The sequence below is a fragment of the Leptodactylus fuscus genome, chromosome 9 (genome assembly GCF_031893055.1).
Source record: "Leptodactylus fuscus isolate aLepFus1 chromosome 9, aLepFus1.hap2, whole genome shotgun sequence".
Lineage (NCBI taxonomy): Eukaryota > Metazoa > Chordata > Amphibia > Anura > Leptodactylidae > Leptodactylus > Leptodactylus fuscus.
In genome coordinates this window covers 61,053,639-61,067,880 of record NC_134273.1, presented here as the reverse complement: position 1 = coordinate 61,067,880, position 14,242 = coordinate 61,053,639, and the positions used below count along the sequence as shown (strand labels likewise).

The following is a 14,242-nucleotide window of genomic DNA, read 5'->3' as shown; positions in this document are numbered from 1 at the left end:
TAGGTCAGTCCCACATGTCCATACAGAGAGAATGGTTTATACAATGGGAGTATTATTAGTGCTCAATAGAATCAACTTTGGTTAGTTCTTATTCATCTGCTGTGAATAATGTGATATTTCCTCACCTGTTCCCTAATTTCTAAGGTCAGACAAATTCCAAATGATTATTACCCAACTGGCGGGAGCACATCTGCGCCAGAGAGCCGAGAACACCTGAGCTGCAAGGAGCTTTTTAACCATTTATGACCCTCCTATCTTAGCATTTTTTCTAATGTGCTTTCTATACCTTATCATATCTATTTTGTAAAGTTTTTTTTATAAAATGAACTTTTTTAATATCTAACTGTTATAGTATAAGCAAAGTCTGCATATAAAAGACAAAATGATAGAAAAATTTAGGCTGATTTCACACATTGGCTATTGGCGACATTGAGAGCGGCATAAGAGCAGCAGCAAACTGCTTTTGTTTGTTTGACATGCAGCTTTTGATATAACATAATTTTTTTATTTCGGCACTATATACTAAAATATATACTTAAAGGGGTTGTCCAGGGTAAACTGATAATTATCCCCTAAACTAAACTCCCTCCCCCCTTAACTTCTAATTTACTTATTTTATCTATAATTACCCATATCCCTGGAGTGGTCAAGTGACCGCCCCAGGGACACTTTGTGATAATCACCACTTCTGAATCAGAATGTCACCATCACTCTTCTCGGGCCCCTCCCCTATCCCCATCAATGATTACCAAACCTTCCTGTGTTCAGGGGACAGCTCCTCCCCTTTTCCTCTCTTCTAGCAGTGGGCGGAATAGGTTAGCCAGGGAGACAGGGGAAGGTGGGAGGGGCTAGTAATGGGTATGATTGCTAGACTTGGGGTAAGTTCACACAGAGTTTTTTGGTCAGGGTTTTCAGGCCATATCCGCATCAAAACCCTGACCAAAAAGATGACTCCCATTGAAATCGGCTCCCATTGAAAGAAACGGCTCCCGGAAAAAAGAAGCCCATTCATTGGGCCTAATCCGGAGCAGAGTGCACGGCTGGATGCGGGTACCCGGTTTTTAGACTGTAATCTGAGACGGCCTCTGCCTCAGGTTCCGGTCCAAAAATCTCTTTGTGAACTTACCCTTAGTGAGACAGTAAGGGTGGGAGGGACTAGTAATGGGTGGAATCTCTAGTCAGTGAGAGTGGGAGGGGTTAGACTTAGTGAGACAGTGAGGGTGAGAGGGGCTAGGAGTGTTTTGTAAGAGTGAGAGAGCAGGCGGTTCTGAGTGAGAGGGAGTTAGTGAAGCAGCTAAACAGGAAGCTGCACAACAGGAAGCTAACACCAAGTAAATAAAGGCAGAGGATGCAGCAGCAACCAAAGACACCCAGAAATAACTCCAAACACTACTAAAGGTATATGGGTGTATTATTATTATAGAAAAAATAAAAACATTCTGCCCGGAAAACCCCTTTAATTTCTCTGCCATCACATTTCTAAAGCTCTTTTCACACTGGTGTTAATGGCTTAGTCATGATAGACTGTATAGTGAAGTATGACATCATCTATTTATTTACCATCTCATTATCATTTTTAAAATGGAAGGGGGCTTCACATTTGAATTTTTTTGCAGATTTTTTTGTTTTGATAGCCTCTATTCAGACACCAGCTATTTTCTGTCAGGTTTCTAATGTACCCTGAGCTATTGTACTGAGTGGGAAAAGGATACTTGATGGAAAAAGAATTGTAATGATCTATCACGTAAAGTGTTATCTCCTCTGGAAGGATGATCTGATTATTATTATTATTATTATTATTATTATTATTATTATTATTATTATTATTATTATTCTACATAAAAATATGTTTTAATATGATAGAATTTCTACTATTAGACCAGAATTGCAAAGGTCTACGACAGATCTCTCCATTATTGCTTTAGGATTGCCCTCTGGTGGAAAAAGCCAGCGACACATGACAAAAATAGGTAGGATTCTAGCAGGCTATAACTCCACATCTAGAAGAAACTCATCTCATTTGTCTTTTTATTTTTTACTTTTTTGTAGCAAGGTAAGGAGATACAATAGGGGAAATTATATATATGTTAGTTGTAACTCTTAGGGCATGCTAGTCACTTTTCCTTCTAGGCATGGAAAGTGACAAACACACGAAAAGAAATATAGAAGTATGTAGTTCAATATTTTGGAGGAATTTTGGCCACTTTTTTTTGTGTGTTGTCACAGTTTTTTCCATGATTTACATTAATGATACAACTAGAAGGATAAAAAGAAATATTAAAGCGGTTTTCCGGGAAGAATTGTTATTTTTTTATTTTTATAAATGTGTGTTAGTGATGGGTTAATAAGTCTACCCATATACCTTTAGCAGTGTTTGGAGTCATTTCTGGGTGTCTCTTGTTGCTGCTGCATTCTCTGCCTTTGTTTACAAAGTGTAACTTCCTGCTGTGCAGCTTCCAGTGTAGCTACTGCACTAGTTTCCTCTTACTCGCACCCCCTCCTCTCTTACTCCATTACAAAACCCTCCATCTCACTAAGTCTATCCCTCCCACTCTCACTGACTGACTTGATCCTGCTCATTACTAGCTCCTCCTACCCTCCCTATCTCACTAAGTTTATCAATCCCGCTTATTACTAGCTCCTCCCACCCTTCCCCGTCTCCCTGGCTCACCTATTCTGCCCACTGCTAGAAGACAGGAAGACAGGGAGGAGCTGTTCCCGGACACAGGAAAGTTTGGTAAGTATTGATGGGGATAGGGGAGGGGGAAGAGTGATGGTGACATTCTGTTTCGGAAGCGTGTCCTGAAAGTGTCCCTGGGGTGGTCACATGACTGCTCTAGGGATAAGGGTAATTATAATTTATTTTTTTTAAATTGCAGTAAATTAGAAGTTAGGTGGGGGAGGGAGTTTAGTTTAGGGGTTAACTATCAGTTCATCCTAGACACCCCCTTTAAGGCTGTGGTCCCACATTGCACATTGCAGGAAGACTCTGCACACTTTCTGTGAAAAGAACTGCATAGAAAACCATGTTTCCGAAAGTCTTTATTTGCAGCACTGTTTGGCTGCGGCTTGCAACATGGGGCTTGAGTAATATCTAGACTAAGCTTTTTGTGTCACTAAAAATGGGATGAAAAACCTGACAAAAATGCAATGTTTTTTTTCCCTAATAAGACTATAGCCCAAATTTACTACTAGTTAGACAGTGCAAACTTACTCTGAAAATACCCCAAATTTATGACAGTGCATGATGCTAGATGATAAACCTGGAGTATCTTTAGACTTCTAATTTAAGTTTAATACCACCTATTAGTTGGCTTAGTTGGCTTTATTTTACAACGCAATTTTGGCACGTTGTGGCATATTTATGCTAATAGCCCTTATTCCTGAGATTCAAAACTCCTGTGATGCACCACATTGTGCTAAAGATGTGCCACATTGTGCCAAAAATGCAACACGCTTACATTAGTGTCTCGTATAGTAAACACAATAGTAAATCTGTGCATTGGTGTGAATCCATCCTAAAGCTAAGGCCTCATGTAGCAGAACATAGCTAAACAACACCGACGAAAAAAACTTCAAAAACACATTGCGTTTTTTTTTTTTTTTTTCCGCACAGAGTTTCATTTGATTTTTTTTGTTGCATTTTTCTCTTTGCTTTTTCATTCTTATTATGTATATCAGGAAAACATTTGTGATTTTGCAGTTAATATTAACATGCTCTGTTTTTGAAAAATGAAAGTGTTTTTGGAACTCAGCTTTTCTGCAGCTCTTTTCCCCAAAGTGCGGAGGAGATTAATCTCAGCCACTTTGCTAGTACAGTAAAACGCAGCAGCCAAAATTGCTGCATTTTGTCAATGTGGAGCCTTGTCCTTAGGTGTTTTTTCCTGCAGCGCTTTTCAAAGAAAGTCCATAGAGATTTCCTCCGCAGACTTTCTGCTTCAAATATATCTACACTGAAAACGCCAGCATTTCTGTAGGTATAATTGACATCCATACGGTTTTTAAATTGCAGCATGTTCACTGTGGATATTATTCTGCAATGTGTGAATGGGATTAGTCAGAATACTATCCTCTTTGCAGGTACCTGTAAAGCGCCACATTTTTTACGCTATGTGGGGCCCTGGGCTTAAGGTACAAGAAAATTAGAGTTGACAAGTTACCCTCTCCAGCTGTTTCTATTACACTGAATGTACTGGTAGTTTTTTGGTCAGCTTTTTAGGCCATATCTGCCTCAAAATCCTGACTAGAGATGAGCGAGTAGTATTCGATCGAATACCTGGCTCCCATATGAATGCGTGTAAGCGGCCAAACGCCAAAGGGTTAAGCGCATCAAATATTCACTACGCTTAACCCCTTGGTGTTCGCCTGCTTATACGCATTCCTATGGGAGCGAGGTATTTGATCGAATACTACTCGCTCATCTCTAATCCTGACCAAAAAGACGTTTCCCATTGAAATCAATGGGAGCCACTCAGGAGTTTTTCCTTCCTCCGGACTAGGCCCATTCATTGGGCCTAATCCGGAGCAGAGTGCGCGGCTGGATGCCAGTGCAGTGCATCGGCTTTCAGTCCAGGGGTGAACCTTCCCCTTTCGCCGCCCGTGGCGAACTACAGAAAGCCCCCCCCCCGGGAGGAGGGGGCGTGGCCGAGCGGAGGGGGCGGGGATTAGCGCCGTTTGCAGGCAGAGAGCAGGCACGGAGAGGACCTGCTCTCTGGCTGAGCGTGAGGGGAGGCTGCTGGAGCAGCGCTGCTCCAGTGGCCTCCCCAAACCACCGCTCGGTGCTAAAACAGTCCAGGACAGCTTGTCCTGGACTGGCTTAGGGAAGCAAAAATGCCGCCCTCCCTGGGGCCCTGACATAGCGCCGCCTGAAGCGCTCGCTTCAGGTCGCCTCATGGGAGGTGCGGCGCTGTTTCAGTCGCGGCTACCTGGCTTTTGGTCCGGAAACTGAGGCGGCCTCCGCTTCAGGTTCCGGACCAAAAAACTATGTGTGAACTTACCCTGATTATCCAACCAAGCACTCTAGTCAAACTGCAGTACAGAACATCCCAGTTTTGGGCCCCTGCCAATTGGCAAGTTACCCTTTATCCTATGAGTAGACATAATTTCTTTTGAAATTCATGTAACAGGACAACTGCTTTAGGCTAATGCCCCATGGGATGACCCGTGGGAAAAACCACGGCAGGAACACATCACAGTTATTCCCGCAGCACTTTAAACAGAAAGTTCAGAGTTTTCCTCCGTGGACTTTTTGTTACAATTATATCTACGGGAAATCCGCCGCGTTTCCGTACATATAATAGATATGCTGCGATTTCCAAAATTGGCACAGTTTTGGAAATCGCAGTGCGTCTGTGCTGCTTTTACCATAAATTGGGCATGGGATCCCAAGAATAAATTGGGTGCAAGAATCCCATCCACTTTGCAGTTACTGTAAAACACTGCGATTTTTCTCGCAGCATTTACACCATAGGCAAATCACAGCGTTTCTGGCCCCCAGGGCCCTGGCCTCAATCTTACAATTTCTGTCTTCCAGGACTGATACTATTTGTTCCTGCTACTTCTAACTTGGTGTCTGTGTCAGAGGGGCTTGTCGGCATGCCCAGGCACCCAGCAACAGGGGAACATTACTTTTGGCATAAAGTTATATGAAGTGTAAAATTAAAATAGGAATTTTTTTTTTGTTTGGAGATTATAGTCATGTCAGACTTGTAATAAAATACACATAGATAGTGCTGCAGTGCAGAAGAAAAAAAAAACAAATGTCTCTCCGAAGAACAGGATAAGAAGACTCATTTGTATCCATGTCATCCTCCTGGACAAACAAATTAGCATTTTTTCAATCTACACTTCCTAAGGGGCAATGAAATCCTTTACTGAGGCTTATTTGTCTTTCTCCTTTGATCTTTAAAATAATGAGAATATATTTTATTTCATTAAAAAAAAAAAAATAAAAAAAATCATTTTTACTGTGAGCAAGATAGTTTTGATACATTTTCTATAAAACCATAGCAACCAGTAATATATTTGCTTTTGCTTTTATGTACTTCCAAACATGATGGAGTTTATTGTATTTTACTTTGATCAAATGTGCACAGCCGCCTGCCTTGTACATAGTAGTAGTAGTAGAGAATTACTTGGGCAGATTCTAGATTTGGAACTTTCCTAGGAATTGCTAAGATTGCTATTCCAAGTTTGTAATACATTGTTTTCACAACTCAAAAGGTGCAAGGCATTGTGCAGGTACTGGAGGCAATGTCTTCTAACATATCTCTGCATACCGTACGTACAGTATGTATAGATGTGTTACATATCTATCTATCTATCTATCTATCTATCTATCTATCTATCTATCTATCTACCGTATGTAAATGAATACTGCACACCCACGTCATCAGCATCAAACCTTCTTGATGGTGGTGAAGAAGGGTTGTTGCTGATAACGTGGGTGTGATGCCCCCTATGCTCCAAGTAGATTCACTTGCATATAGGATAACACTTTTTTTTTTTTTTTTAGAGAATATGGAGGAATGGATTTATTCAGGAAAGGTATGCCTAGAATACCAATGATAGGCTCCCTTTAAGTAAACAAAATATTGAGGTGCTCAGGGTGACAGCACCTATCAGATGATGTATGTCATGGGGCTTTCAAGATCTTATTACAGGCTATGGAGCCGGCTGTTTTATACAGCAGAGACCTGGGGCTAATGCCCACAATTAGTTCTCGCACTGATCGCAGGCATTAACCCCTCTAGCGCCTTGATCAAAGCTAACCAAGGCACCATTTGTGTGGGCGCCGCCAATTTGTCTGTGAAGGCTCCCAGGCCTGTCTTTCATTAGTTTCTATTGCAGGCTACCCTATGCAGCCTGTAATAGAAGAGCTGTTTTCTTGGAATGCATTAGCATTGCAATGCATTGCATTAGTTATCAAACCCCCTGGGGTTCAAGACCCCTAGGGGGTCTAAATAAATGCAAAAATAAAAAAAATTAAAAGTTCAAATCACCCCCATTCCCTGGAACAAATATAAAAGTACTTAAATTGTCAGGACACGGAGTCGCCGCGGTCTCCTTGCTGCGCGGCGCCTCCCCTGGAGACGTGTTAAGAGTACTGTTGGTTGCGCTTAGGTCATTGGGGGTTAAATCTTTTCCCTACTCTCAGGACTCTATGCCATTAGCCATCATAGGTTTTGGGTGTGTTTTTCTCTGCTGTTATTTAAACCCCGCCCAGGTTTGTATCCTTGCCAGCCATTCACTTTGTGTTCCCTGGTCTCCTGCTCTGTCAGTTATCCTGTCTGTGTTTCTTTCAGTCTGCGTATTAGTGCAGTGTACCCAGCTCATATTTGACTGTTCTTTGTCTTCTGATTTGGCTCTTTATTCTGATATCCTGGTTTAACCCTTTGCTCGTCTGACCTCGCCTACTCTATTGTGTTTTCGTTGGGACTTGTTGTCCTCCCTGATTCCATGCTCACCTCAGATATAACAGCATAGTTCTAACCACAGGGCCTACGACCCCTTTTGTCATTAATTGCACAGTTTTGCACCCTAGCTGTGTCATCTTGCACCGCCTGACCCTGACTCAAATCCTTACATAAATACTGTGAAACACATAGACAATATGTATCCCTATATCTGAAAACGCCCGCTCTACAAATCTATAAAAATATTTTTCCCATATGGTAAATGTCTTAGATTGTACACCGTAAAAACGAAGCTCATAAGAAAATCGCACAAATGCACTTTTTCTTTAAATCCACCTCATTCAGAATTTTTTTCCAACTTCTCAGTACATTGTAAAGAATAATAAATGGTAGCAACATGATGGAAAATTTGTCCCACCAACATTAAGACCTTAAATGACCCTAAGAGCGGTAAAATAAAAAAGTTAAGGGGTTTGGAAGGGTGAAAGTCAAAAATGAAACACAAAAATCGAAAAATTCCTCCAGTAGGAAGGGGTTAAAATGTGCCATAATTTGAGAACAAAATCCTGGAACAAAGAAAATCAAGCAATAGGTGGTGTACAGTTAGAAAAGTGCATCATCCAGCATAAGCATTGATCCATACTGACTGCCAGATTGGATCATGGGAAGAATATGCAAATCTGTCTCCCAAGATGTACATATTTACATCTTGGGAGACAGATTTGCACATTCTTCCCATGTTCCCTTGCAGTGGAGCAACTATGGCTGTATAAGTCTCCACACACCTGAGAAGGTGGTCTTTCCCTAAGGATGGACGTTATCCCCACAATCTGCCAGATTGGAGTCGGGAAGGAATTTTTTCCCCTGAAATGGGGCAGTTGGCATAAGCCTCAAGGGTTTTTTTTTGCCTTCCCCTGGATCAACACTGTAGGGATTGTAGGGTTATAGGTTGAATTTGATGGACCGATGTCTTCATCCAACCTCATCTACTATGTAACTATGTAAGTCTTGGTGATACATTTGGCGCACTGTTAGTCTGTCTAGTCGAAGTTTACACTTTCAGAGTATTAGACAGGGTTAGAAAATCAGCTCCGATGTTTTAATATGCTGCATCCTCGAGAGGTTATTAGTATATTGCCTTGTGTTGTCTCTAATGGCGCAAGCCAAGGAGACTTACGTATCTGTGTGCATGCATAAGATTAAATACATTCATAAATATGCAAGTGTGGCATTCTGCCTTACAACCCGGCACTTCAGACTGTCTGGCAGCTGAGACGTTACATGCTCCTACACTGCTCCATTACACCAATTTTTGTCAGCGAAAAGAGACTGTCTGCAGTAAGCACAGACAGTGTACTGTTTTCTATATCAGGGGTGTCTGAAGGGACGGAATATGAGAGGCCTGCCATACTGATGGTTTAAAAGATTGATGGATTTTCTCCCCAGCCCTCACAGTAGTGCTTATTGGTAGCTTATATTCATGTCTTGTAGAAATTGGATGCCTTACATAAGCTATGTAATAAAAAATCTATAACTGTCCTTATTCCACAGTGGCAGCTCATCATCAACACTCCGGCTACATTGTGCTTTGTCAGTAAAGGTTCATTCACCAGTGTAATCCATACGAAAATCCTTCTTTCATCTTCTATTATCTCACTCTCCCTCTTTCTCTTGCTCTATATTTTTACTTTGGACTGGTTGTGCCCAATGAGTTGTACTCATTGTTCTAATATTAAAATACTGTAAGAGACTTATGTCCTGTGAAAATTGTAGCCGGTGCTACAAGGAAAATGAAAGAAAAATTACTCTGTCCCAGAGCGGCTCGTCTTAAGCTCAGTTCACATCTTCTTTTCCAGACACATCAGCCGTATACACTGGGAGTATTCCTTACCTTATTCTGCAATGAGCCCATAGGTTATCCTGTAGCTAGTATATGTCAAATGAGTGTCTATGTATACAGTATATGTCTGATATACACTCACCGGCCACTTTATTAGGTACACCTGTCCAACTGCTCGTTAACACTTAATTTCTAATCAGCCAATCACATGGCGGCAACTCAGTGCATTTATGCATGTAGACATGGTCAAGACAATCTCCTGCAGTTCAAACCGAGCATCAGTATGGGGAAGAAAGGTGATTTGAGTGCCTTTGAACGTGGCATGGTTGTTGGTGCCAGAAGGGCTGGTCTGAGTATTTCAGAAACTGCTGATCTACTGGGATTTTCACGCACAACCATCTCTAGGGTTTACAGAGAATGGTCCGAAAAAGAAAAAACATCCAGTGAGCGGCAGTTCTGTGGGCGGAAATGCGTTGTTGATGCCAGAGGTCAGAGGAGAATGGCCAGACTGGTTCGAGCTGATAGAAAGGCAACAGTGACTCAAATAGCCACCCGTTACAACCAAGGTAGCCAGAAGAGCATCTCTGAATGCACAGTACGTCGAACTTTGAGGCAGATGGGCTACAGCAGCAGAAGACCACATCGGGTGCCACTCCTTTCATCTAAGAACAGGAAACTGAGGCTACAATTTGCACACGCTCATCGAAATTGGACAATTGAAGATTGGAAAAACGTTGCCTGGTCTGATGAGTCTCGATTTCTGCTGCGACATTCGGATGGTAGGGTCAGAATTTGGCGTCAACAACATGAAAGCATGGATCCATCCTGCCTTGTATCAACGGTTCAGGCTGGTGGTGGTGGTGTCATGGTGTGGGGAATATTTTCTTGGCACTCTTTGGGCCCCTTGGTACCAATTGAGCATCGTTGCAACGCCAAAGCCTACCTGAATATTGTTGCTGACCATGTCCATCCCTTTATGACCACAATGTACCCAACATCTGATGGCTACTTTCAGCAGGATAATGCGCCATGTCATAAAGCTGGAATCATCTCAGACTGGTTTCTTGAACATGACAATGAGTTCACTGTACTCCAATGGCCTCCACAGTCACCAGATCTCAATCCAATAGAGCATCTTTGGGATGTGGTGGAACGGGAGATTCGCATCATGGATGTGCAGCCGACAAATCTGCGGCAACTGTGTGATGCCATCATGTCAATATGGACCAAACTCTCTGAGGAATGCTTCCAGCACCTTGTTGGATCTATGCCATGAAGAATTGAGGCAGTTCTGAAGGCAAAAGGGGGTCCAACCCGTTACTAGCATGGTGTACCTAATAAAGTGGCCGGTGAGTGTATGTCACTTTATGATCTACAGTGGAATATGTCAGGGGCATACCTTGATGAGATACTCCCTGTATATAACCCACTGTAGCAGATGACTGAGCTCTGTAGCTGGTCCAACCATGTCTAGCACCAGATGATAATGGCTGTGTAGGCTCTTCCCTATTTTTTGCACCCATACTGGCTGTGTCTTGTCAATGCTGTTGCTGGGTCTCCAGGTTCATACATACTGATTGTCACCTGGTCGTGTGGTTGGATTGGTGCAGGTAGTTCCCATTCTACTAGGGTGTTGCTGTTGTTGGATAGAAAGGAAGTTCTCTACAGTGGGGAAACCATTACAAACATGTTCTTCTGACCAAAATATGCCACTGTATGTCTATAGAGACTTAGGTTGGTGGCAAATGTTGGGAATCTTCTTGTCAAATATCTCTATTTTGACTTCCCACCAGGAATAACACCTGCAAGGAGTTTGTATGTTTTCCAGTGTTTGCTTGGATTTCCTCCCATCCTACAAAGACATACTGATAGATTTTTTTTTTTAAAAAAAATGGACTGTGATCCCTATATGGGGCTCACAATCTGCAAAAAATTGTTCTCCAATACAGCTGTTAGCAGCTCCATATATTATTGTGGGGGTCAAAACCAAATACTGGCACTGGCCCCTAGCTACAAGTTGTGTGTCTATTGCTTTTGCTTACTTCTGACGTCTTCTCTGTGTATAAATATGATGCATTTTGTAAAGGACTTTCGGGTTCCAGTATCCCATATCTGACTTTAGTGTACAGGTTACATTGAAGCATATGTTTGGTTGAGCCCAATAACATTGTCCTATAACACGATTGACTCCCATGATGTAATAGACTTCTCATGAGTTATGTACTGTTTTTATTTTATTTTTTTTAAAATGTAGATTGTGAGCCCCACATAGAGCTAACAATGTACATTTTTCCCTATCAGTATGTCTTTGGAATATGGGATGGAAATCCATGCAAACACGGGAAGAACATACAAACTCCTTGCAGATGGTTTTATGCCCTTGGCGGGATTTGAACACCAGGACTCCAGCGCTGCAAGGCAGCAGTGCTAACCACTGAGCCACCGTGTGGCCCCCATGAGTTATGTACTGTGTACTGTACTATTGGGATATCAAAATGAGATATGGCCAACAGGAAGTACTGTACATAAAACTGGACAGACATTCATCTCACTGGCATTCTTTTCCACTTTCTGACCATTGACAAATGTGCAGTAGTAAAGGATACGTAACCTTTAAATAAACTTTACATAACTCAATAGTATGGTGTGTATACACTTGGAATATCCCTATTTCTGACCATATTTCTGACCGTATTTTGCACTATTTAGTAGTCATTTCCTTTACAGGCTCTGTCTACAGTCTGTATTTCTCTCTGAGCTGGAGGCTGTACATAGAAATTACAGGAGAATCTGCTCCCTAAGTCATCACTCAAGGAGTAACCTTAGAACCATGCAGGACATATTCATGTGCATAAAATATGGTTGTGATAGAAATCCCTATTTAGCTCCAGCATCACAATAGATCTGTATTTCTGCTGCAAACTCTCTCTCCCTCCCTGTCCTTAGACTTCTATAGACATGGGTAATCTGAGTCATGTGACCTGCAGTCTGTCTTGAGACAGGTGTAACAGAATTTTCAGAGTGAAAGTCAGTTTAGCTAAAGGGGGAAGAAAGAAAGCCTGAAAAGAGCAAAAAAATACATTTTTTTTTGCTGATAAGATATATTAAAAAGTTTTCTTTTATTCACTTATATTATTAATTTATGCAAAAATTGGCGACCATTAAATATTATTTATCTAACTGTAATTGTTTTTTATGAGAATACAAGAAACAGAATTATGATACTCACATACCTTTTCTAAAAGCTGGCGAAGCTGTTTGCTTTTGGCATCTCTGGAACAAAGGTTCTGCTCTGGAGCCACTACTGTACAGATGCAGCGGCCGTCGGGGTCCTGAGCTGAGCTGTAAACCTGCCATCCTTCCCGGGGGCTTATTTGTGTCTGCAAAAGAGGATACGTAAAAAGTTCAAATAAAGATTCTGACATTTTGTAAAAGCAAAATAATACATAAGGGTATTTAGAACAGCGAGGAAACAATATAAGTAAATAGAGAAGCATGTCTATTTTTATGCTGAACTGGTATGGTAGCTTTTATGTTTATGGCCAGGTCCAGAACAGGTGAAATGGTAAAGGGTTAACCATGGTGGTAAGTAGTTAACCCATGGGAATTTACAGCCTAGTGGATGGGATTTAAAGAAATCCCATTCAAATGCTATGTAAAAAAAAAACCTACAGCGCTATGTTTGTGTTTAAAAAATGTAGCTACATGTTTTACCCACAGATTTTAAACCCCGCAATGTAAGGCCGGGGTCCCTCGTGGCATAAACACCGTAGCAAAAACTAGTACCTGTAAATTGGATGGGATTCTGGCTAATCCCATTCACATATTGCAGAATAATAGCCATAGAGAACATGTTGCGATTTCACAACTGATGACAAATCTGGTATAGCCGGTGTCTCCAGCCCTGTCGTGCCCTTGCACTAATTGTAACAAAGTTAGTTATAAGTTGTTTTTAAGCCAGTAATCTGGTGTAAGGTCCCATAGACTGTACTCATATACCATATATACTCGAGTATAAGCCGACCCGAATATAAGCCGAGGCCCCTAATTTTACCACCAAGAACTGGGAAAACTTATTGACTTGAGTATAAGCCTAGGGGGGAAATGCAGCAGCTACTGGAAAATTTCAAAAAATAAAATGGTCGAGTTTTTGGGTGCTGGGAAAGGGGAGGGAGTGTTTTGGTTGTCTGTCTGCCCCTTCCCTGAGCTTGAGGACTGAGTTATTTTTCCCCCCACTTGGAATTCAGCCTGGCTGAAAATAGGGTATCTGCAGTGCCCCTAGTAACCCCTCCCCGACGGAACAGGAGCACTGCAGATACCCTATATTCAGTAGTAGCACTGTCAGACACATGGATACCTAATGTGTTTGTGTTTCATAGTCATTTTCTACTTTTATATGTATTCTAGGAAAAGGAGTGATTTAGAACTTTTATTTACTTTATTTTTTATTATATTTTTTTTAAAGCTTCTTTTTTTTTCACTATTTAATGGGAGATTCTATACAATACTATTGTGGCTGGTCATAGAACCCCCCCCCCCCCCCCTCCCAAAAAAATATATTTTTTTTTTTTGCTTGACTCGAGTATAAGCCGAGGGGGGCACAAAAACTGTGCTGAAAAATTCGGCTTATACTCGAGTATATATGGTAATACACATATTGACGATCAGTTGATGAGTTTCATAAACGGCTTAAAAATTGAGGAATTCTAACCATCCAGGAATTGCTAGCTGTACAATTCTTAAATCTTGCAAGTTGCTCCAATTCAGGTAGTCAGTATGTTCAAGGATAACTGCGTCTAAAAAGAAATTTCCATTGTATAACCATGAGTTTTCAAAAAAAGAGTCGTAAAGATGAACAATGTGACTCTATTTTAATATCTGACCCATCTCATCGGGTGATACAAGGAAGAAGTCATAAACAAGTTTAATGAGCTTGACATTGAGAACAAAAGAGATAGTTCTACAAGAGGTTAATGAAAATCAGCGG

General features: G+C 41.4%; 1 protein-coding gene across 2 annotated transcripts in view; it reads right to left on the bottom strand.

Annotated features, from left to right (window-relative positions):
• The window catches only part of OLFM3 (olfactomedin 3), a 154,409-nt gene that overhangs the window by 8,192 nt on the left and 131,975 nt on the right, over positions 1-14,242 (bottom strand). The window contains exon 2 of one of the 2 annotated variants that reach the window (XM_075287413.1): positions 12,489-12,635. In XM_075287413.1, the coding sequence (XP_075143514.1) occupies positions 12,489-12,635 (147 nt within the window). The remainder of the gene's footprint in view (positions 1-12,488; positions 12,636-14,242) is intronic. The other variant, XM_075287414.1, reaches the window with a different exon arrangement.